The 25,891-nt window shown below is 41.7% G+C and overlaps 1 protein-coding gene across 5 annotated transcripts in view; it reads left to right on the top strand.

The window, feature by feature from the left end:
- The first annotated feature begins 12,649 nt into the window (after window positions 1–12,649).
- NUCB2 (nucleobindin 2) overlaps window positions 12,650–25,891 on the top strand; it is a 35,692-nt gene continuing 22,450 nt past the window's right edge. For 2 of the 5 annotated variants that reach the window (XM_014460080.2, XM_014460078.2), the window contains exons 1-4: window positions 12,650–12,789; window positions 17,183–17,336; window positions 20,404–20,547; window positions 21,835–21,942. In XM_014460080.2, coding sequence (XP_014315566.1) covers window positions 20,404–20,547; window positions 21,835–21,942 — 252 coding nt within the window. In that variant the 5' untranslated portion in view covers window positions 12,650–12,789; window positions 17,183–17,336. The remainder of the gene's footprint in view (window positions 12,790–17,182; window positions 17,337–20,403; window positions 20,548–21,834; window positions 21,943–25,891) is intronic. The other 3 variants (XM_006093826.3, XM_014460079.2, XM_023758118.1) reach the window with 3 other exon arrangements.

The following is a 25,891-nucleotide window of genomic DNA, read 5'->3' as shown; positions in this document are numbered from 1 at the left end:
TTTCAAAATTACCCAGTACTCATCCTCTTGGTCTGTGAGTGATTTGAGGGCAGAGGTCATGCTTGGTAGAACTGAGTTGTTGTTAGCAAGCCAGGCATTGGGCAGCTGGGAAATCCTCCCACTAGTGGGGGCAGGGAGGGAGAAAAGGAGCAGATCTGCAGCATTAGGAGAGGGAGGGCACTCTCAGGAGCGCAAAGCAGGCTATGGAGAGAGATTTTACAGTGGACCCTGAACAAGTGTCCATCCTCTGCGCAGGCAACATGAGTAAGGATGTCAGGTGTCCTCAACAGAAGTTCCATACAACTAGGGAATGTGGAAGGCAGTGGTGGTGAAAAACAACAGCATCCTTTTTTTTTTAAATAAATACTATACCATGTCCCTCCCCACTCTTCTTCCTTTGAGAAATTCATAACATTATTATATACTTAGCATTAGTGTTTCTGAACATACTACTTGAAAATGGATACGCTAGATAGTGAGATTATTCACATATCTTTTTAAAAAATTAATCTTAGAAGAAGAGGAATAGAGAGATAGAAACATCCATGAGCGAGAACCATTGATTGGCTACCTCCTGTATGCCTCCTACTGGGGATTGAGCCTGCAATCCCGGGCATGTGCCCTGACTGAGAATAGATCTGGTGACCTCTGGTTCATGGGTTTATGCTCAACCACTAAGCAACACCAGCCAGGCTATTCACATATTTTTATAACACTTAACACGTTCCAGACACTGTTAGAAGTACTTTCCAAATAAATATTGTCATTTAATCTTCATAATAACTCTATGAGGTATGTGTTATGGTAGGAAACTGAGGCACAGAGAGGCTATGTAACTTGTCCAAGATTGTAGAGGTAGTAAGTGGCAGAGCCCAGGTAATCTTCTCCCTAGTCCACACTTTCCCTTCTCCTTAAAAGACCACAAAGCAAATGGTAAGAGTGGACAGTTGTATTTTTGGCTGCTTAGCTTTTGGACTCACTTCTTGTGTTCGGGGAACCTTGGTGAGACTTGAGAGAGGCAGAGTCACTTCCCACTCTAAAAACTGTGAGTGGAAGATACTCATTTTCCAGCACATGTGCAGGCTCAGCCTTTCAGATGCACTAACTAGTTTGAATTTGCAGCTAATGATAAACGAAGGAGAAGCCATAGAAAATCCTTTCAGCTGCAAAATCCTTTCCGCTGCAGTGGGCACGCACCATGGGGAGATTACAGTGTTAGTGGTAGGGGACCTTTAGAACCTGACTACTGGGCTTTGAATCCTGGCACTAACCCTTGAGCAAGATGCTTAACTTCTTTGTGCTGCAAATTTCTCATGTATAAGATGAAAATAATAATAGTACTATCTTTTGGATTGTTGTAAGAATTACACAGGGCAGTGGAGGTAAAACATAGTACCTGGAAGAGAGTAATTTCTCAATAAAGGCCTGCAATTGTCATTTACTTAAGTGCCCTATTTTACAGATGAGAAAATTGAGGCCCAGAGAGGAAAACTTGTACAAAAACATGCTGCTATAAAGCGAGGGAGTTTAAGTAGATACAATTCAGTTCACTACGACACCCATCTAATGAATGCTTATCATGTCAGGAATTTAGTGTTTTGACTTTAGCAAGCCAGCAAAAACAGTCTTTCATGGTCTAGTTGAGCAAATGAGGCTTCATACTGGTTGAGTTGGTCTGATCTCTGAGTGTCACATTATAGGAAACAAATATAGCTCAGCGGGTGTAGCTTAGTAGTTGAGCGTTGACCTATGGACCGGGAGGTCACAGCTCGATTCCCAGTCAGGGCACATGCCTGGGTTGTGGGCTCAATCTCCAGTGTGGAGAAGGCAGCCAATCAATTATTTTCTTTTTTTTGTTTTTATTTTATTTTATTTTATTCCCTTTATTGAATAAGATATTACAAATGTGTCCTTATCCCCCCAATGTCCTAATTATTTTCATCATTGATGTTTCTCTCTCTCTGAAATCAATAAAAATATATAAAAAACAAACAAATATATAAATCAAAATATAATTAGGAGTGGAAAGAATACAGAACAAAATATCTATTTATGTTTTAAATTGAGTTTGAGAGAGAGAGGGAGGGAGAGGGAGAGAATCATGGATGTGAGAGTGTAACATTGATTGGCTGCATGCCCCCCACTGGAGGTTGATCCCAAAACCCAGGCAAGTGTCCTAATTGGGAATTGAACTGGTAACCTTCGGTGCAAGGACGACACCCAACCAACTGAGCCACAACCATCAGGGCAAAGAGAAAAAGATCTTTAAACTTCCCTCTCCCTATCTCTGTCCCCTGTAGTAGTACCTGTATGGCAGTTGCTCCCTGACTTTTCCACTCACCGTCAACTTTGAACATAAAACAACCCAAACTTAGTTTTTGTAGCTGGAGACTCCTCTGCCCCTAGACTTTCCTTTAGTTTCTCTTCAACATTCTCTTTAGAAAGGAAATACCAGTTTTTGATTTTCAAAAAATATGTTTTTTGTTGATTTTAGGGAGAGAGAGAGAAACATGGATCGGCTGCCCCTGGCACATCTTCCCACTAGGGATCAAGCCTGAAACCCAGACATGTGCCCTGACCAGGAATGGAACTAGGGACCACTCCATGCATGGGACAATGGCCAACCAACTGAGCCACACTGGCCAGGGTAGAAATTCTCAGATTTTTGGCCTTCAGATTACTTTACATTTATACTTTCATATTGGAAATTGAACCAAGAAAACTTTAAAGACATTTTTAAAAAGACATTTTAATTGATTTATTTAAAGTTAGCAATGATGAATCCATTGCATGTTAACATAAATAACATCTTAGTATTATTATAAAATGCCTTTGGTTTCATTTACGTGAGAACCACTGCCATTAACATTAGTAAGGTGTTAGTTTGTTCCAAAATATTAAAGAGCGTAATACAGGATAAAAACATAAAAGTTAATCTTATTTAACTTGTATTTTCTTAGTCCATTGGGGCTGCTATATCAAAATAACACAGACTCAGTAGCTTATAAACAACAGAAATCTATTGCTTACAGTTCTGGAGTCTGGAGAGTCTAAGATCAAGGTGCCAGCATGGGATTAGCTCTTTTATCCTTGAATTTTGATCACAGTCTGTGGTCTGACCTAGCTCATGATTTCAATTAAAGGTTAATTTCATAGCCAAGGAAAATGCCAAACCAATTCATAGCCTGGAACCCATATCTAAGATTAGACCTGTTGACCAGTCCAATCATATCAGTTCAGAAACTGGCTTACAGTCCAGGCAGAATCCCAGCCAATACCATCTCAATACAATGTGTTACCCAAAGTTGTATTGACACAGGTAGACAACATTGTTGTCAGCAACTGAGAGAACTGTGGTAGATGTTAATGCTTATCTGGACATGGGAGGATTCCCAAGAGACTGGTATGACTCTAGTGGCCTAAATGGTGTCACTCTAGGGTCCAGCTCCTCTTCCTGTTGTATCCAACACTTTCAGACTAGTGGCATTAGGTAAATTTTCATAGATTTTTCTCATGACAACATATTTTGCTCCATCCCCTTATGACAACTTTTTATTGCATAACAGTATGTCCCGTCATGGCCCCACCCCATAACCTTTTAACCTAGCCGATTTCTATTCCTGCTTATGACGATTCATGCACAGATATTTATTAAATGTCTTTAGATGCCAGGCCCTTAATACACAAAAATTCTGCCTTTTAGTAACTCAACTTCTTTAATTCTATCAAAGGAGGTCAATAAATTAAAAAAGAAAACCTACTGCAGTTTTGTAATAAAGGTATGGGTATGAGTTCTTTACTAAATATATCTTTAAAATTCTATGAGAGCCCAAGGGAGAAGTTGTTTCTTTTTTAAAAATATATTTTTATTGATTTCAGAGAGGAAGGGAAAGGGAGAGAGAGATTGAAACATCAATGATGAGAGAGAATCACTGATCGGCTGCCTCCTGCACATCTCAGACCGGGGATCAAGCCCGCATCCTGGGCATGCGCCCTGACTGTGAATTGAACCGTGACTTCCAAGGTTCATAGGTCTAAGCTCAACCATTGAGCAACACCGCCTGGCAGGAGTTGTTTCTTAAAGATAGGAGAGTGTGGTTAGGGGGAGTGATTTCTCCATTTGTTCTTGTAAGAATGACTAGGAATTTAGTGAGAGAGAAAGACATTCTAAGAAAAGAAGCTGCCCGAGCTAGGGCATACAGGCTGTAAGGAGAATAAGATGCTCCAAGGACAAATAGCTGGTTGATGTTATGGAATATCTTATCTTTCAGAGAAATAATGGTTTATAACCACTTGGGGGATAATGAAATTTGTTTTAAACCTGACCAGGGGCCGAAACCGGTTTGGCTCAGTGGATAGAGTGTCGGCCTGCGGACTGAAAGGTCCCGGGTTCGATTCCGGTCAAGGGCATGTACCTGGGTTGCGGGCACATCCCCAGTGGGAGATGTGCAGGAGGCAGCTGATCGATGTTTCTCTCTCATCGATGTTTCTACCTCTCTATCTCTCTCCCTTCCTCTCTGTAAAAAATCAATAAAATATATTTAAAAAAAAAACCTGACCAGGGATGTTTGATACCAAGGATGTTTGACAATAAACACATAATAAGAATTAGGCCAATATTAGTGAATTTTTTGGAAAGTATCTTTTGAATTAATTCCTTGATAAATGCATAGACTGCAAAGTTCTCAAATACAAAATAGGGACAAAATGTTCTAAGTTCAGAGTGGCAGGATCAACAAGAATGTTATTGGGATAAAAATGGCAGGATATAAAATCCTGCTCTTCTATCCTTACTACAATGAGTTTCCAAAGTCTGCATACCTTCCGGTGTCACAGATTGCCTTCCCCTCCCACAACATATTTTCTCCACACTGACTCACCTCTTTGTTATACGAAATTCCCAAAACAGTGTCACAAACTTAGATTCCTGCAAGTGCTAGGTGGATAATATGAGTAAAGCTGATTGAGTGAGGACAGGTAAACTAAGAGTATCTGCCCTGTCCAGAGACAGAAGCTGTTCCTTTGCTCCAGCCAGTCACTGCCAGCTAGGAATGTAGGTCAAGGGTTCTCAGAACTCCAACATTTTCAAGAGAAGCCAGAAATTCTGGTTATTATGGAAACTCCCAATTTGATAACTAATTGGAGAAAAAAACCCAACCCAACCTAAGACTGTCCAACAAAACATGTTTATGGGCTGAGTCTACCCCTGGGCACTGTTTGTGACCTTTGTCCTAAAACTTTTCCAGTTTTATGTGATGTAATACTTGAAGGAATGAAGGATGTTCCATCTCCTCTGACATTACTGATTTCCCAGATATAGGCTCTACCTCCTTCCTCTTGTGAAGTACTATTTTTCCCCACCCTCGAGTGATTTCAGAGTTTGCCCATCCCTTTAAGCATCAAGTTTTACCCCTCTCTTAGTGATATCTTGAACTATACCAACAATCTTCCCCTTCTCTTTTGAAGGATACCTGGCCACACCCTTTATGACAACCATGCATTGCCCTACCACCTTGGAGTAACAACTCATTCCTCCTTTTCATATTTCTTTGTATCATCCCCTTGTGACATCATGTGTCAATCTCATCCTAGGACTGCAACCTGGAATGCGCAGTGAGAAGACAGAATATGTGTGGCATCACAAAAGAATGAGTTTGTTTGGGAAAGTGCGTGATTTTATAAGAAAATGTCTGCAGAGATTTTAAAATGAATCATTAAAGTTAGAGACGGAGATTTAAATACATAATTTAGATCTCTTTAGAGTGAGTCAGAGGTATGGACTCAGTTTTCCAGGTACTTGAGGCCAACTTTTATCACAGTAAAGTTTTATAGGAGGTCTCTGAAGAGACTGCTTTCTGGATGTACTGTCTATTTCTTAGGGGGAGTGAGAAGTTAGTTTCTTTTAACTTCATGAAATGAAACTCCAGAGATTAGAAATAAGATTTATATAACTTCAGTCATTGCACATTTTAAGGGTTTTGCTGGAAGGAAATAAAAATTATTAGTATAGCACCCAATATTTATTTGATAATGTTCCTTACTACAGGACAACTGAACTGTATTCTCACTAAATTCTTATAATCATGAAATATAGACTTCAGGATTCTTCCTTCTACTTTGTTTCTAGTTTATGCTTTCTTAAAATTAAAATTTCTGAGTGGGAGTAGGATTATTATTCTTAGGACATTATAAAACTTTTTTGGTAGGGATAGTCTAATTTTAAAGAAAGGGACTCTTGCAATTATGGTCATTGTAACATGGACTTAGATGTTATAATTTACTGTTCTTTTAAAAAATTTTATTGATTGATTTCAGAGAGAGAGAGAAAAAATTGATTTGTTGCTCCACTTATTTATGTATTCATTTGTTGATTCTTGCATGTACCTTGACTTGGGATCGAACCTGCAACCTTGGCATATCGGGATGACCAATTGAATTACCTGGCCAGGGCCATGATTTACTGTTATTAATAGTTATCTTATATATACTAGTTACTATAATATCAGCAAGCAGAGGATACAATTTCCATTCTCTTTCTAAAGGAAAAAAGATAAAAACAAAAATCTAATCCCTTTGCCAAAACATTGAGAAAAAAAAATCCCCAACAACCTGAGAATCTAAGAATTATCTAATTATAGGTGATTTTCCTTTTATTCTTATTCATTCATTCAACAAATATATATTGATTATCCATTATATGCATCAGGCACTGTGCTATGCTAGGTTCTGATTAAATAGTGATAAACAACCCAAATACGGTTTATACTCTCATGGATCTTATGGTCTAGTGAGAGAGATAGAAAAAAAAACAATTAAGAAAAAAGTGCATATATATGTGTACATATATATGTAAGTGAATTTCATATACATACATATATACACACACATACTATACTATTCATTAGGGAGAATAATGGGAGAGAATTGAGTTCTAATGAATGAGAAGGTTCCAGCCATGTAAAATGTAGGGGAAATAGTGGTCTACTGAAGTCAGGACAGCTTGGGCAAAGGCCTTATCTGGGAATGATTTCTAAGAAGAAAATATCCAGCATGGCTAGGATATTGTGATTGAGAAGGAGGGCAGTGAGAAGTGAGGTTAAAGAGAAAGATAGAAGACATCATGAAGAATCTTGATGATGGTTTTCAGTGGTTCTCAACCTTCTGGCCCTTTAAATACAGTTCTTCATGTTGTGACCCAACCATAAAAGTATTTTCGTTGCTACTTCATAACTGTAATGTTGCTATTGTTACAAATTGTAATGTAAATATCTGATATGCAGGATGGTCTAAGGTGACCCCTGTGAAAGGGTTGTTCCACCGTCAAAAGGGTCGCGACCCACAGGATGAGAACCGCTGGTTTAGTTGAAGGAAAACTAAGTATCAGGGATGTATGTATGAAGGAAAACTAAGAATTAGGGATGTATGTATGAAAGAAAACTAAGAATGAGGAATGATTCACAGGGTTTTGGCTTGAGCAGTGGTGTGCATACCATTTACTGAAATTAGAAAGGTAGAGTAATAAGTAGGTTCTCTAGGAAGAAGATGCTGAGACAGAGTTAGGTGTATAAAAGATTTATCAGGGAATCTATATATATAAAAGCCTAAGCAACCATTATGATGGAACGACCAGTCGCTATGATGCGCACTGACCATCAGGGGGCAGACACTCAACTCAGGAGCTGCCCCCTGGTGGTCAGTGCACTCCAACAGCAGGAGCACTGCTCAGCCAGAAGCTGGGCTCACAGCTGGCGAGCACAGCAGTGGTGGTGGGAGCCTCTTCTGCCTCCGTGGCAGCGCTAAGGAGCGGTGAGCTGAGCAGTAAGGAGTGAGCAGGCAGGCAGGCGAGCGGCTAGGGGTGAGCAGGCAGGCAGGCAAGTGGTTTAGGGATGAGCAGGCAGGCGAGCAGTTAGGAGTGAGCGGTCCTGGATTGCGAGAGAGATGTCCAACTGCCGTACATCCTAGGGGTCCCAGATTGAGAGAGGGCGCAGGCTGGGATGAGGGACAACCCCCCCCCCCCCCCGCCATGCACGAATTTCATGCACTGGGCCTCTAGTCCTATTAAATAAAGAGCTAATATGCTAATTAGACCAGATGGTGGAATGACCTTCCAGAACGACCAGAGGGTAGGGCCGTGGGGCTGCATAGCAGCTGGGCCACAAGGCAGCCGGGGCTGTGAGGGCCAAGCCCCTTGCATGAATTTTGTGCATTGGGCCTCTAGTAGTGCTTATAAAAGGAAATGAGGTATAAATTGAATTGCATAAAGGGAGGTTACAGACAGTGATACAAACCTGACAAAGTCTTTGCCAGCCCAATGGGGAGCTCCAGAGCAAAGACTGACAGTTAGTGGAGTTCTGGGTTAGAATAGGCCCTTGTACTACCAGCTCACTGGCTGGGACTCTCCCCAAGAAGAGTGTAACTTGGGCTCTAGAGCTGAGTGGACCCTGAACCAGGTAACAGGAGCATGCTGTCAGCTAACCACATTCCTCACAGCTGGGCAGCCAGGCCCTTCCTGAAGGAGGATGTGAGCAGCACATCATCTTGCAGCTCAGAGAATGGCCATTTAACCTATTTCTGGTCAATGGAACTTAAAGGTTGTTGAGTGAAAGCTTTTCCTTTGCTGATAAGAGGAGAGGGAACTTCTCACATAAACGGTCCCTTTGCTGCTTCCCTCGTCCCTGTTTTTCTACTTTTGAATGTGATTGATTCATGATGTCAGGAAGTATGACAGCCATCTTTCAACTTTCAATAAGCTTGAACAAGAAAAGCCAGAGCTGAGGAAAGGAAAGAGGTGGTGATGATATTGCTTAGCAGCTGAATCAATGGCAACAACTACCTACCTACAGACTTATTTTTAACATAGAAAAATAAACTCCAGTTTATTGAAGCCTCTGTAGTTAGGTTTCATGTCACTTTAGCTTATACAGGTACAGAATATGGGGAAAGTATGGTGGCTATTCCTTTTGTTGTTGTTTCATCTTGTTTTCTGTTGAACACTTCTTCCCAGCTTGATTCTAGTTATAGACTCTGTTCCCCAGGCAACAGGAGTGAATGCCTCACCTAAACAGGACTTAGATTCTTCCTACTGAGAAATTTAAACTTAATTAGGAATACCCAAAGACAGAGGGAGATAGCCTAATCATCACTTCGAGAAAAGAGGCTCAAGATCTCCTGACTCTGGGATTCTTTCTCTAGTCTATGAGTTACTCCTCTATCCTCTCAATAAATCCCCCTTTTCATTATGTTAGCTGGAATTCATTTCTGCTGTTTAAAATCAATGGTTCTCAACTAGGGGAGATTTTACTCTACAATGGATATCTGGCAATGTCCAGAGATATTTTTCGTTGACACAGTCTGGAGTTGGTGTTATTGGCATCTAGATTCTAGAGTATAGATACCAGGGATGCTGCTGACATTCTATAACGCTCAAAACAATTCCCCACAACAGCCTGGCTGTGTGGCGCAGTGGTTGAGCATTGACCTATGAACCAGGAGGTCACAAGTTCAATTCCTGGTCAGGGCACATGTCTGGGTTGCAGGCTCGATCCCTAATAGGGAGTATGCAGGAGGTAGCCGATCAATGATTCTCTCTCATCATTGATGTTTCTATCTCTCTCCCTCTCCCTTCCTCTCTGAAATCAATAAAGCTAATTTAAAAAAGCCCCAAAACCAAAAATCAATTCCCCACAACAAAACTTTGGCCCAAAGTGTCAATAGTGTTGCTGTCAAGGAAACCTGCTTTAAAAGAGAGAGTTATTTAACTTGTACAAGCAGGTTCTCAACAAAGAGGTTCTCAACAAAGCTGACTAGGGTCACCTGCTAATGAGTAGAAGGAGAAACAGGGCATCTGAGGTGCAAGGAGAAGTGTGGAATGGCCTTTGAGAGCGTGGAAGAGAAAGCATGCTGAAGAAACATTGGAGGATTGTTAGGCAGCGATTAGATTCTGTCTGAAGTTGATGGCCATGACTTTAGAGACATGGCACTAATGATATTTCTTCTGCAGAGCTATCCTTGTACAGACAAGGATAAGGCATATTTTGGGTTCACCTAGGGCTGGGTTTTTGTCAGGTGAGAGAAAGAGAAGAAAAGAAAGGAAGGGAGTTAATGTTTGTATGGAACTTATTTTACTGATGAACCAGAGGGAAGGAATAAGAAAAAAATTGATAATAAAAAATGATGACCCTGTGTAGATAACAGGTAATAAAAATGTAGAAGATAGTTCCTGCCTTTAATGTAGTCACAATTCAGTGTTTTCCACAGTGTTGGGATGTGGTATTACCTTCTGATCTTACACTAGCACTAGAGGCCTGGTGCACAAATTCATGCACATTGAAAGGAAATTAATTAGAAGAAATATTTTAATATCGCTATTTGCCCTTTCTCTATAATAGAAGTGTCAACCAAATTCACAATTGACAATGGCAGATGGAAACACACATGTGGGATTGGCGCCAGCGAGAGTTTTATATATATAGATAAACTTGCTTAATTAGACCTGTTTTCTGATTTAGCTAAACTTTTTCCAGCCCAGTGAAGCACTCCAACTTCTCTTTCAGGCAACTGTCAGCAACACAGCAGTAAATATCAACACGCAGCAGATTATTATTGTAGATCATGCAGGGAGAACAAAAGGTAAAATATTTAACTGTAGCAGTGTTTGACTATATTTTGTGCAGTGAGAAAACCTGAAGTCATTTTCAAGTTCCACTATTTCTTACTTCTTTTCAGTCAGGTCAAGGTTCTAAACTGTCTTAATCTCCGTTTTCCGGCTAATGAAAATAGGATTCTACCGAGTCTCCTATCTACCTACTCCACAACTTCTGTGAGGATCAAATGAGATGAGGCATGTGAAAACGCTTTACAGACATTTGGTTAAAGTGTAAAATGTTTGCACCTGGCTATAAAGCAAGTTGTGTTTCTGGGCTGAAGAAACTCCAAGGAGGCTAGTTGCTAGGGAAAGGAAGCCAGGCATAGTTACGTGACATCATTACCCAGCACCCACAGCCACCGTTTCTGGGCTGGGCTGGGCTGTGGGCCGCATTTTGCACCATGGGGTCTGGGCAGCATTGGCTGCGATTTGGTGGGCTGTCACTCTGGGGTGGTGCTGGGGCCTGTGTCCCACTTGGGGGAAGCCAAGTGTTGCTTTGTTGGCGCCAGATCTGCAATGCCGTTTCTTTGTAAATGGCCAGTGCCTGTCACAGTAGCTCCTGTGTTGAGCGTCTGCCCCCTGATGGTCAGTGTGTGTCTTAGTGACCGGTCCGACAGTCAGAGGGACACTTAGCATATTAGCCTTTTATATATATAGATTGGTTACTAATGATACATAATCAATACTAAAATATTTCTCACGCATTTCAAATTTAAATGTAGTGCTCCTACATAATAACCTCTTGAACATCCTTTCTTTCTCTAGTCTTTACTCTTCAATCTATCCATGAGAACTAAAGATGATTGTTTTTCTCATGTTTGCCTCTACTATCATCACATCATCATGAGTCAGGACTTAGGGAGACAGTTTGAGATTTTGATTTATAGAAAATGGGTGTTTTCTCCTGAGCCTTAAATAGGAGCTTAACTATGAGGCATTGTTCTAAGTATGTAGATGAGAAGTATATAAGAGTAAAGATTGTTGATCTTGGAAACCAGACCTGAATTATAGGCCTAGCTCAGCCACTAATGTGAAAATGGCTAACATTTACAGAGCACTAACTTTTCTATTAACTTGTTATGCTCTAAGGAGGAGGGTGGTATTTTAATCCCCATTTTATAGACAAGGAAACCGAGGCACAGAGCGTTTAAGTAACTTACCCTGTCATGGAGGTGGTTTGCGGTGAGTCTGGTTTTGCAACACAGGCAGTCTGGCTCCAAATTGGTGCATTTAGCTACTACTTTCTATTATTTCCTGATTTTTTAAAAAAGCTATTATTTCTAGCATATGCAACAGGTCTGTATTGGTTTTCTGGAATATTATCTCATGTAATCTTCACTAACAACTGTGAAATAGATGATGCCGTTTTCACAAAGGAGAAAACTACGGCTCAGAGACTTTCAAGCTTTGAAACAAGTCTTGGAGTTCCAAGAGCTTCTCTAACCCTCGAGCCACGTATATCTTTGAGCTTCAGCTTCCCCATCTTTAAAATGATGGTTGGAGTAGATGCCTCAGTTCTATGAGGGCGATGGACATAGAGATAAGAGATAAGTCCGCAGATGGGTGAGAGAAGGTGGAGTAAAAAGCAGTCAAGCCTCAGTGGCCGAGGGCCCAGCATAAGGGAGGTGGGTGGGGAGGAGGCTCGGGGGTGTGAGACCCCAACGAGGCCCGTGGGAGAAAATGGGCCTGACAGCCCGTCGCTAACTGGTTTGAGCACTGCCAGTAACTAAGGGTCGGCCGCTCCCGGGACAGCAGCTCACCCGCCCAAATCTTGCTCTACAGGCTTCCCCTTGAAAGCAAACGAAGGAAGGGGCGCGGCTTCCCCGCCCGCGTAGCTGAGCGCCACGTCCCTCTTGGCTCAACTTCCCCTAGGCTTCAGGGTGGACGCGCTACCCGCGGCGAGGTCTCGTCTCCGTACCAGCCAATCAGCGCCTTCGTGATCCCAGTCTGACCAATCACTGCTGCCTGGGGGCGGGGGCTGTTGCCAAGGCAGCGAGGAGGCGGGCGCGCACTGTGAGCAGAGGTACAGAGCTAAGCTGCAAACTGGAAGCTGGCAAGACGCGACAGGTCTGTGCGGGGCAGGCATTCAGCTGGCGGAGATTCGGAGGTCGAGACTGGGGCTAGGTGAGGCCCGTGATCTCGAGGTGGGTGCGGATCAGTACCGCGGGAGGCTGGGGCGGGTCCTGAGTTAAGGCTAAGGTCTGCCTTGCCGGGGTACTGAGGATGGGTTGGGGCCGCACTGTGGGAAGGCATGGGTGGGAGGGGGCTTCCAGCTCGAACTTGCGGCGGGTGTGTGTGTGTGGGGGGGGGGGGGGGAGTCCTTGCCTCCTCTCCATTCGCTGCAGGGCACCCAGGCTTTCTTTGGGGTCGATGAGGGTGACAGGCACTTGGCGAGGAGCTGGCGGGGGGTTGGGGGAGTGGGGGTGGGTGCTGGACCGAGACCCAGGCGTGGTTCCAGCCTGGCCTTGGCAGGTTGATGGGTGACGGAGGTGCCAACTGTTGAGGTGGGTGTACTCACAAATTCCCGGCTAATGCTCACCGCCTCCTCCCCCTAACTCCCTCGCGCTGCCAAGCAAAGCTAGGCCGGTGAATCCTGCTCTTCTGCCCGTTCTGTTAAGGCAGTGACCCCTGACACTTAGGAGAGGAGAAAGTCCGTGTCATTTGTGTTATTGTTTTCCCTTAAGTGACAAATTGTTGGGTGTGTGGTGAGCTCTTTCAGTTTCAGAATAAGAGAAAATGGTATTTCCTTGTTGCACCTGCTATGTACTAACTCAGCGAGGAAACGTGGTTATTGCGGGTGATGCTCTCCACTAAACTCCTAGATTGGATAATGTACATTTTACACAATTGAGTAAGTGCTGTCTGCCATCGCTGCCTTTTATTGAGGCTCTTAAATCCATGGATGAATATGAACAACAAATGATATATTATCTTGTTTAAAAAAAACGTGGAGGGAGAGTGAGGTTAAATGCAAATATTTCTGATAGTTGTTTGAAGGAGATTGTAGATTTAGAATTGATGAGACAGTTGCTTTAAGGAATTCTTAAAGTAACATGACTAGATCAGATTTAGATCAGAATATCTATAGCTTCTTGTACAACCTATATAAATTATTTGTTTCTTAAGGTCTTCCCTGGTAAATTCTGATGAATAATTAGAGTCAGGCAATATCCAGATTCTAGCATCTTACCCCTCATAGAAATTGTCTCAGGATTTATCCTGATTTAATCCAAGTGTGAGTTCTTGTTTTACAAAACTTTAACAAGTTAAATAAAAAAAGTTTCAACAAACATTCCTCAGTTAATAGGGTCGAGAATTTTTTTAAAAAAGAAGAAGCTAATGTGGACATTAAGAATTAGAAATGAAATCTCAAATATCACTCTTGTTATTAGGGTGAACATGAAACTTCTAGTTCTCATTTTGGTCTCATTATTGAGCCCTGGTTGGTGTGGCTCAGTCAGAGTGTTGCCCCCTGCACTGAAGAGCACATGCCCAGGTGGGGTGTGGGGGTGGGGCATGTGGGAGGTGGGTGTTGGATGTTTTCTCTCTCTCTCTCTTTTTCTCTCTTTGAAAGATCAATTAAAAACAAACAAACAAACCAACAAAAAAAAACAACACAAAACAAAAACACTAGTTATTGATATAGTTTATTAGACTCTAAACTTTAGAGTATCAGTAACACCAGTGTCTTTTTGTTTTGGGATTTGTTGTGTATATCTCTATACTAAACCAATTCTGTGTTATTTAGAATAAAATTTAAATTGCTTTCCACTTTCTAAGGACTTTTTGGGTGACTTAGGTGTGCAAAATAGTCTTGTAAATATTGGGTAGCTGGAGGAATCAAGTGTAGGATTTTTAAATGTATTTAAAATAATCCTTAAAGTAGATAATCTTTTAAGTATTGTGAATAATTGAGTTAACTATATTTGGCATGATACATGATGAACTCTTTCTTAATAATTGAAGGTCTAGAAAGGGGAAATTTGTGATTTTTATGTTCAATATATGCAACTAGTTTATAGACGTTAGAAAGCAGGCTCCTAACAATTTCAAATAATGTATTAGGAAAAGGAAAAACTTTAATCACTTTAATGATTTTCAATCTAAAATATAAAAGAAAACCCCACCATGATATGGTAAAAAAAAATGCTTAATTAGAATTCTTTTTAATATTCTTTTTTTATAATATATTTTATTGATTTATTTTTACAGAAAGGAAGGGAAAGGGACAGAGAGCTAGAAACATCGATGAGAGAGAAACATCGATCAGCTGCCTCCTGCACACCCCCCACCGGGGATGTGCCTGCAACCAAGGTACATGCCCTTGACTGGAATCGAACCTGGGACCCTTGAGTCCGCAGGTCGACGCTCTAGCCACTGAGCCAAACCGGTTAGGGCTTTTTAAATATTCTTTAAAAAAATTTTTTTTTTATTGATTTCAGAGAGGAAGGGAGAGGGAGAGAGAGATAGAAACATCAACGATGAGAGAGAATAATTGATTGGCTGACTCCTGCACACCCCCTACTGGTGATCGAGTCTGCAACCTGGGCATGTGCCCTTGACCGGAATCGAACCGGGACCCTTTAGTCCACAGGCCAATGCTCTATCCAAACTGGCTAGGGCCTTAATTAGAATTTGATAGGCAGATTCCAACCCTGGCTCTACCAAATGACCTTGGCCAAATCAGTTAACCTTCCTGTGTTTTACAAACTTTTATAAAAGTAAGGTCTGAACCAAACCATCTCTAAGATAATTTTTGGTCCCAGAATTCTCTATTATCAAAGATACTGTAACTGATTGTTATGTGGGAAAAAAGGCCATGTAATGGATTCCTGGATTGATGTCCTTTTTTTGCTGATATGAGCATGAGAAACACTAACATCTATAGTATAGATTAGATTCCATACTGATGTCTTGATACAGGGAAGGGTTGAAGTTCAACCCAGCTGGTATTTTATTTTGAACCTCACTTTCCCATTGACTCTCATTTTCAAAGGGAAAAATGGAGTTGAGCATCATGGTACCAATTGTGCTCATTACTGCTGCCATGGAGAAACTTGGAAGCCATGTTTTCTCTACCCCACTCCTTTTCACTGTAAGCATTATGGCATTGACAGTAACAAGCAGCAACCCAGGTTTCTTGGCTCAGGGCTGTGCCTTGGAGAAAGAAACCTGGGCCTCTTGCAAAATCTGTTTTAATGTCAGGGAGGAAGAGATTGTGTTCCGCCTCCTTGACTGTGTTCTTTTCATTGGCCTATAGCTGCATCCGGGCACGGGTTATGGCAATACTCAGCGAGTGCTAACGTGGCCCTTCAAAAAATGACATTTAAAGGTTGTATGTTGCCCTAACCGGTTTGGCTCAGTGGATAGAGCGTCGGCCTGCGGACTGAAGGGTCCCAGGTTCGATTCTGGTCAAGGGCATGTACCTTGGTTGCGGGCACATCCCCAGTAGGAAGTGTGCAGGAGGCAGCTGATCGATGTTTCTCTCTCATCGATGTTTCTAACTCTCTATCCCTCTCCCTTCCTCTCTGTAAAAAATCAATAAAATATATTTTAAAAAAATAAAGGTTGTATGTCAAACTGGTTTATTGCTTTTTAACAGAACGGATTTTCATTATTTCAATATATAGCTATTTCATTTTTAAGACAGGAAAGGTATTAATATTTATTGAGCATTTACTATTGCCATGTATTATCTACTCACACTGTATTCATTCTTCTTTTCATCCAATCAAAAACTTACAAAGAAGTATTAGTTTAATTTTATAGGTAGAAAAATTGAGAGACTCAGAGGGACAAGTAATGTTCTAGTACATAGGAGTGGTTAGGTTTCCATCTGTTGTTTAATTTTTACCATGGTGTGTTAATAAAAAGTCATATGCCTTTCCCACATATAACATGCATATGGTTACTCTTCTGCTTAAGATTTTTATGTTAAATATGCCATAAGAGTAAATAAATATATCTGTTCTTAGAATTTGAGCACATCTTATTTTCTTACAGACTGCTTAGAAATAATTAATTACGTTCACTAGTGAGTTTGCACATGAGCTAACTGCTTTGAATTTTATAGTTAGGTAGTGGGGTTTCAAAAAAGAATTTGAGATATTTTGCTTTATTACTGATCTCTGTGACAGACTAGGGCCAAAGTTAATTTTTAAAAGTAGTGGTAAAGGTGAAGAAAGATTCCAGTTAAGGATTTAATGGGGAAACTTACCCTATATCTTGAAGTCTTATTGCTGAGAAAAATAAACTTTTAGTTGGAGTTCTTCTTATTTATTTAAAAAGGGAGCAATACAGTAAAACCTGGGTACCACAGTCACTTTCTCTGTCTATTCCATTTTTTATTCAGTTTATTTAATACAGCTATCTCCCCTCACTACTGGCATATGATAGAATTTAGTCTTCTTCCACATTATAATCACTTAGCACTTTTTTTTTAGAGGATGTACAAATGCATACACTGTCATGCCATTACCACTGTAATATGCCTACATTTATGTTTATATTTAATGTTTTTATTTTTTTTACATTTAGATCCTGTTAAGAGTCCATTTTTAGTGAAGAAGCATTGAGCTTGGAGCCAAGACCAACTCCTTATTAATTTGATATTGTGCAAGTCATCTTACCTCTCCAGATCTCAGTTGCCTCATCTGTGAAAAGGAGATAAAAATTCTTAATTTATCTGAAGGTAAGAGATCAGTTAAGAAGGCAAAAAAAGAAAAACAGACTTAATGATGACTTAAACACATAGTATTTCTTTTTTCATGTGAAATAATTCTTGAAGCAGCAGTCTAGGTTAGGTGTGGTAGCTTCATGAAGGCATCAAGGACCTAAGCTTTTTCTAATTCTTTGATCTGCTATCTGTAAGGTGTGGCCCTGGGCCTTGTAGTCCGAGAGAGCTGCTAGAGCTCTAACCATCACAGCCAAGTTCCAGGCCTTCCTTGTTAGTCAGAAGTTATGGTTTTCATTTTTTAACCATTTGTTATCTATCTTGAAATTTCTTCTTACTTTACTAGTTTTTTGTGTGTGTTTTTTTGTTTGTTTTGTTTTTTTACTTTACTAGTTCTTGCTTAACTTACTTAGGTGTACCAGTATTTTATTTTATTCCAGACTTTTATTTGCAAATACTATATAAATATACTCTATACTTGTCATGTGAAATGGTTTAGTTGCTATTATATCTGTGGAGAAAGTAACTTGAAATAGCTTTGAGAAAAGGAAACTGAAATTCAGGGAATGTAAATTGGAGAGGAGAAGGATCTAAAGCAGCGGTTCTCAACCTGTGGGTCGCGACCCCTTTGGTGGCCGAACGACCCTTTCACAGCGGTCGCCTAAGTCCATCCTGCATGTCAGATATTTACATTATGATTCATAACAGTAGCAACATTACAGTTATGAAGTAGCAACGAAAATAATTTTATGGTGTGTCACAACATGAGGAACTGTATTCAAAGGGCCAGAAGGTTGAGGAGAACCACTGAAAGAGTCAATAAATCTTTTGGGGTTATTAGAAGGAAGATAAGAAACAAATTATGATTTTATTCTACCAATTATATGTGTTTTCCAAGATTTTGAATTTTTTGTTGTATCACTTAGGGACACAGTATAGTAATTCTTTTGCTACTAGTGCTTTTTAAAATATTGTTGACAATATTACAACTGTCCTCCTCCCCCTACCCCTTAACCCTTCTTCACCCAGCCCCCACCCCACCCCAGGGATTCCGCACACTATTGTCTGTGTCCATGAGCAATGCATATATGCATATATGTTCTTTGGTTAATCTCTTCCCATCTCCCCCCTTACCCCTCTGAGATTCTGTTCCACGCATCCATGGCTTTGGACCTATTTTGTTTATCAGCTTATTTATTTATTTTTTAATATATGTTTTATTGATTTCAGAGATGAAGGGAGAGAGAGGGAGAGAGAGTTAGAAACATCACGATGAGAGGGAATCATTGATTGACTTTCTCCTGCACATCCCACACTGGGGATCAAGCCTGAAGCTGGGCATGTGCTCTGGCTGGGAATTGAGCCATGACCTCCTGATTCATAGGTCTACATTCAAGCACTGAGCTATGCTGGCTGGGCATCATTTTATTTTATTACTAGAGGCCCGGTACATGAAATTTGTGCACAAGGGGGGGGGGGCGTCCTTCAGCCCTGCCTGCACCCTCTCCAATGCGGGACCCCTTGGGGGATGTCCAACTGCTGTTTAGGCCTGGCAGTCGAACATCCCTCTCACAATCCAGGACTGCTGGCTCCTAACCACTCACCTGCCTGCCAGCCTATTCCCCCTAACTGCTCTCCCCTGCTGGCCTGACCCCCAACTGCTCTCTCCTGCCAGCATGATCCCTCTAACTGCTCTCCCCTGCCAGCCTGATCCCCTTAACTGCTCTCCCCTGCTGGCCTGATCCCCTTAACTGCTCTCCCCTGCCAGACTGATCACCCCTAACCACCTCTGCCTGGGCCCTGCCACCATGGCTTTATCCAGAAGGACATCTGGAAGTTCATCCAGAAGATGTTTGGTCTAATTAGCATATTGCCCTTTTATTTGTATAGATTATTTTTAAAAAATATTTTTTTTTAATATATATTTTATTGATTTTCTACAGAGAGGAAGGGAGAGAGATAGAGAGTTAGAAACATCGATGAGAGAGGAACATCGATCAGCTGCCTCCTGCACATCTCCCACTGGGGATGTGCCCGCAACCCAGGTACATGCCCTTGACCGGAATCGAACCCGGGACATTTCAGTCCGCAAGCCGACGCTCTATCCACTGAGCCAAACCGGTTTCGGCTTTAAAAAATATTTTTACTGATTTCAGAGAGAAAGGGAGAGGGAGAGAGAGATAGAAACATCAATGATGAGAATCATTGATCAGTTGCCTCCTGTATGCCCCCTACTGGGGACAGAACCTGAAATTCAGACATGTGCCCTTGACTGGAATCGAACCCAGAACCCTTCAGTCCAAAGGCTGATGCTCTATCCATTGAACCAAACCAGCTAGGGTTGGGCATCATTTTAATTCTTGTAGTAGACCCTCTGGAGCTACTGAGATCCTCTGGAATGGAAGCCGAATAAGGAAAATTTGAATCATATTGTGGGACCAGCAATAGTTGGTCTCAATCCTGTTACATCCTGCTAGATATTTTATTGACCTATTTATTTGAAAAATTATTGACCAGAAATAATTTTAGCAAATAACTACTGGCAAAGGTAATGATTACTAAGGTTAAGAGACTATTTGTAGCTAGTTATTTGTTTCTTTTAATCAACTTGTGCCCATAGAACACCCCTTTCACAAAATTAAGTTGAAGCTAATTAAATATTATATTCAGAAGTAATTTTGGCTCTCTAATATTTTAATTGAGGAAAAAAATGAATTTTTTTTATTCTCTTTTTTTAAAAAACATGGGCCATTTATTTTTTTAAATTTTGAGTCCTTCATTGCCATCTTTATTTGAAGCTTTTATAATTAACCAGTTGTTTTCTTATACTATATAAACTGTTAAAGTTTTATTTCCTTATCTTTTTAATTTTAGCTGAAAAGCATTTCTCCCTTGATTTTCTTTAGTGCTATATCTTAAGCATTATTTTTATGTTATAATCTATTTTAATCATTTTCCTAGAATTCTTTTGTTGTATTAAACTTCTTGAAATTTAATATATTATTAATGTGGCTTTGGGAATTCCTGTATATCCAGTTTGAAAACATCTTTTCAGGATCTTTCTATAATTATACCTTTATTTCAGATGAGGTGGAGTACCATCCTACAGCAATATTATTTTCTCTCGGTTACATGTCTACTTACTGCTCTTGAAGCTGTGCCTATAGACATAGACAAGACAAAAGTAAAAGGTGCTCAGCCTGTGGACAGTGCAAAGATAGAACCACCAGTAAGTCAAATGACAAATATAACCTTATGGAAAGAATTTAAACTAAAATATTGCTAATATTTATTAGTTATAAAATTGGGCATTTAGAAACTATTTTTTACATAACAGTGAAAAGAGTATAGGACAAGCACATATTATTTAATATTAGACAATTTTTTTAATGCAGTTAATATATATACATATATTAGAGGCCTGTTGCATGAAAAGATTCATGCAATAGGCTTTCCCTTCCCCTGGCTGCCGGCATCGATCTTCCTCTGGCACCCGGGACCCAGGCCTTCGCTCCGACTGGAGCTGCCTTCAAGCCTTCGCTGCTCCGCCTGGCTGCCCTGGGTCAGGTTGCACACGGGGCGCCGGGGCGGGCTGGCGGATCGCTGCTGCCCCGCCCGGCCACCCCAGGCCGGGTCACACACGGGGCGCCCAGGCAGGCCGGCTGATCGCTGCTGCACCACCCGGCCACCCCAGGCTGGGTCACACACGGGACGCCCGCTGCCCCGGGTTGCAGATAGCAGGCCCGGATGGCGGCAGGGCAGGCGGGATGGCGCTGTCCCACCCTGCCTTCAGTATGCAAATTAGCTGCCATCTTTGTTGGCGGTTAATTTGCATATCATGCTGAGTAGCCAATGGGAGACATAGTGAAGGTATGGTCAATTACCATGTTTGTCTATTATTAGATAGGATAATATATATTTAAATATATTTTTATTGATTTCAGAGAAGAAGGGAGAAGGTGAGAGAGATAGAAACATCAATGATAAGACTGATCAGACTGGGGAATTGAGCCTGCAACCTGGGCATATGGCCTGACTGGGAATTGAACCATGACCTTCTGACCCTAGGTCAGTGCTCAACCCTGAGCCATGCTGGCCAGGCCTACATGTAGTTAGTATATTAAGCAATGTATAGAAGAATTAATCATAATACATTTCTACTGTAGAGCTAACCAGCCAAAAAAACATTGTATTATATTCAAAGGAGAGATAGATGGCAATGAGGAGAAACAGGTACCAATGGGGTAAAACCAGTTAATATTCTTTTAAAGTCTTCATTGACTAAGCCATATAGAAAACCTACCTTAACGTAACAGTAAAACACAATTTTGGTGTGATCCCTGAAACATGGTTTCTGCAACTCTTCATTTGAGATTTTTAACTTTGACTGCCCAAACTATCAAAGTAGTTCAATGCTATTTTGCTAGACTTCTTTGTTGTTGTTGTTAAATTGAGATCTTTAGATGCAGAGAAGGAAAATCTTTCAGAAGCTTACTGTTTGTTTCTTAATTTGAAGGATACTGGACTATATTATGATGAATATCTCAAGCAAGTGATTGATGTGCTGGAAACAGATAATCATTTCAGAGAAAAGCTCCAGAAAGCAGACATAGAGGAAATAAAGGTAAAAGTAATTAAATAATTATTTTAAAAATATTTGAACATGCCGACACCAATCTAAGTGCTGGGGATATAAAGAGGAGACTCACTCCAGCCCTTATAGAACCCTCAAGGGAGACTAACATCCAGAAGATTATTAAGATGAGTAGATAGTATATTTTGGATATACAGAGGATGGATTCATACTTCAGTAAGAAGCAATGGGGAAAGGCGGGAAGTCATTCTTTTTGGTGGAGATTATGTCAGTGCTTAATGATGTAACTAAGAAAAGGAAAGAGACTGGGAGGCATCTAAATAAGAGATATACAGGGAACTGGAAGTAGTAACTGTTGCTGGAACCTAAACTAAAAAGAGGAGGCCATGATTGGCTAAAAGATGAGGTAGGACAGAGTCATGGGTTAGAGGGCCTTGTGCATCATGTTAAAGGGCTTGGATCATGATGTGAGGACAGAAGGAAGCTAATCGAAGGTATAAAATAGGTTAAGTTCTGGAGTCTTAATCAGGTCCAGATGTAATGGGCCACATCTTATGTCAACAGGGGCGATTTAGCCCTAGCCAATTTGATTCAATGGATAGTGTCAGCCTGCAGACTGAAAGGTCCTGGGTTTGATTCTGGCCAAGGGCGTGTACCTCAGTTGTAGGCTCCTCCCTGACCAGGCCCTGGTAGGGGCTCATGCAGAAGGCAACCAATCAATGTGTTTCTCTCACATTGATATTTCTGTCTTTCCCCTTTTCTTCCTCTCTCTCTAAAAAAATCAATGAGAAAATATCCTCAGGTAAGGATTAAAAAAAAAATTTGGGGAGCTTTAACTATTTGCCTCTGTCTTAAGAATACTATTAGACATAATTATAGCCCCAAACATCTCCTTAGTACTCATAATAAAGAAAGGGAGTTGTAAAAGACTTACCAGAGAGATTCTTTTAAAGCTCATCCTTGAAGGGTGATGAATCAGTTTAGTTGGGTTTATCTTAGAGTCAGCAGTAAAAAAACTTCCAGTGATTTAATATTAAACTTTCAGTTATACCTCAGTTATGTTGTTTGCTTATGCTATTTTTGTTTATTTTTAAAAACTTTTCTAAAAAAAATACCTCATCCATTTCTAGAATCATAATTAGAGACCTTTGTTAGAAGGAACCCTTCTGGGTCATCCTTCTTATTTTAATCTCTGTCCCACCTGTGCATGAATTCAGAGGATGGATTCATAATTCAGTAAGAAGCAATGGGGAAAGGCGGGAAGTCATTCTTTTTGGCCTCTAGTAGGTTATAAAGTGTACCCTCCAAAAATTCCAGTGTCCACCTGGCCCCATACATAGTTATTACAATATTTTTAATTATATTTCCTATGCTTTATCTTACATCCCCATGCCTATTTCATAACTATCAACTAGTACTTCTTAACCCATTACCTTTTTTCACCCCCCAGCACTCCTCCCCTCTGGCATTCATCAGTCTGTTGTCTGTATCTATGTTCTTTTTATGCTACTATCTCTTTGTTTAAGTTCTCACTGAGTTCATCTATTCTTACCCTAAGTTCCTTGAACTTTCTTATAACTATTGTTTTGCACTCTGTATCTGGTAGATTCCATTTTATTTAGCTCTTTTTCTAGGGATTTCTCATGTTCTTTCATTTGGGACATGTTTCTTTGTCTCCTCATTTTGGTAGCCTCTCTGTATTTGTTTCTGTGTATTTGGTAGATCTTCTATATTTCCCAGTCATGGTAGGTTGGCCTTATGTAGAAGGTGTCCCGTGGGACTCAGCAGTGCAGTTTCCCTGACTACCTGAGTTCGGTGCTCCAAGAATGTCCCTTGTGTGGGTTATGTGAACCCTCCTGTTGTATATAGTTGAGTCTTGATTGCTGTTGGCCCATTTGAGGGTGGCATTGATCCTCAAGTTGGTGACTATGAGGATTGACCCTGGCCATAGTGTATGAACTGCTCTGTGGGGGCTGATACCATGAAGTGGAGTTCATCCAAGCAGGGTCTGGTGCCTGGCAAGATCTCCCTTTGGGTGTGCTGCTTGTGGAGCTAATTGATGTGGTCTGAAGCCTGCCACTGGGTGTGTTGGTTCTGGAGCCTCTTGTGAGGGACTCTGGGGCAGGTCAACGTCAGATGCTACTTGTGACTGGCCCTGGGCCACCTGTTTGGAGTTGCAGAGTGATCCACTGTTTGTGGCTGCCTCTGCTGGGCCTGGGTGTGCATGGGAGGGGACAAGCTGCATACTAAGTCTTGCTTCCACCAGTACAGAGCCCAGGGGCAGGTCAGCCAAAGTCCCAAGTTAACCTGAGATCTGCCTCCACCTGCTGGCTGCTTGTTAAGCTCAGTCACTGACCATATGCAAGTTGTATGAGATAGGTTCTCAGTGAGTCACCAGGTTGGTACAGATTCAAACTCAGTGCCAATGCTGGGGTCTAAGGCCATTCAGCAAAAGTCTCAGGGTACACCAAAGCCAGCTGCCACCTGCCTGGGGCCTTTGTGCCTTTATGGTGGGGCGGGGTCTCAGGGCTTTGCTAGGGTAAGGCCATCAGAGTTCATCAGGCTAAAACAGATCAAGATTTGGCTGTGTGGAGGGATGGCTCTGCACAGGAACAGTGGTGCTGGCCTTGTGTGTGAGAGAAAAATGGCCCTTGCCCTAGAACCACACAACTCAGTCTCTCCCTTTGTGTCTGCCACCTCCTGAGTCTCTCCAGATCTCCTCCACAGCCCTCTAAGAAAGTCTGCACCATGGGCCCAGGTTGGAGACTGTGACAGACTGGCAGGGCAGGGCTTGCAGGAGTTGGCAGGGAGGCGCTAGTGCCACTCCAGGCTGATGTCATGAGGAGGTAGGGGCAAGCCCAACCCTAGAACGTTGGTGCCACTCAGGTGCTCAGGAAAAAAATGGCCTTTGCTTGACAGCGACACAACTCAGTCTCATTCTGCATGACTCTGGTACTCCTCGAGTTTGCCTGAGCTTCCTCAAGAGCTTGTCAATAAATTCTGCACAAGGGGTCCAGGCAGGAGGGCACGACAGACCTCTCTACCAGAAGCAATCCTGGCAGGGCAGTGCCTCCAAGGGTCAACAAGTAGGGGCTATTGCCACTCCCAGGCTGATGCCTTATGGAGGGGAATGCTTGGCCTAGGAATGATGGCGTCTGTGGATGATGTGGGAGAGGGACCTAGCACAGGGACATTTGCTGCTGTCTCTCCAGCCCTCTGCTCACAGCCATGCCATTAAATCTCTTCCAGTATGACTCCGTCCCCTCCAAAATGCTGATCCTTCACTAGAGCCCAGAGTGAATGCTGCAAGTGAGGTTTTGTGCACTGGCTCTTTAAAAGACCAATCTCCCTTCTCACCAGGGTGGTTGGAAGCCCCACTGGTTGTCACAGCCAGATACTGTGTGGGCTCAGATTCTTGGCTCTGGTGCTATGGGTTAGGGAGCCTGGTGTGGGGCTGAGGCCCCTTGCTCTTCCAGGGGACCTCTTCAGCTGAGATATCCCTCTGGACTCTTTTTTAAAATATATTATTGGTTTCAGAGAGGAAGAGAGAGGGGGAGAGAGAGAAATATCAATGATGAGAGAGAATCATTGATCCGCTGCCTCCTGCACACCCCCACTAGGGATTGAGCCCCCAACCCAGGAATGTTCCCTTGACCAGAATCGAACCCAGGACCCTTCAGTCTGCAGGCTGATGCTCTATTCACTGACCCAACCTGGCTAGGGCGTTCCTCTGGATTCTTACTCCCCTCCCCTCCCCTCATGTGGGTGTGGAGCCAGCCCTTTTCACATCTCTGATCTTCCTACCAGTCTCCATGTGGGTTCCTCTGTATATCCTTAGTTATAAGACTTCTGTTCATAAAGGAAGGGAAAGAATAAAGAAAATAAAAACCTTGGGAATATTAAAAAAAGACTTCAGTTAGTCTTTAGATGGTTATTCAGGTTGATTGTTCCAACTGATATTGATATGGTCTAGGGAGGA

Source organism: Myotis lucifugus, unplaced genomic scaffold (genome assembly GCF_000147115.1).
Source record: "Myotis lucifugus unplaced genomic scaffold, Myoluc2.0 scaffold_124, whole genome shotgun sequence".
Taxonomy (NCBI): Eukaryota; Metazoa; Chordata; class Mammalia; order Chiroptera; family Vespertilionidae; genus Myotis; species Myotis lucifugus.
This window is presented reverse-complemented; position numbering and strand designations above follow the sequence as displayed.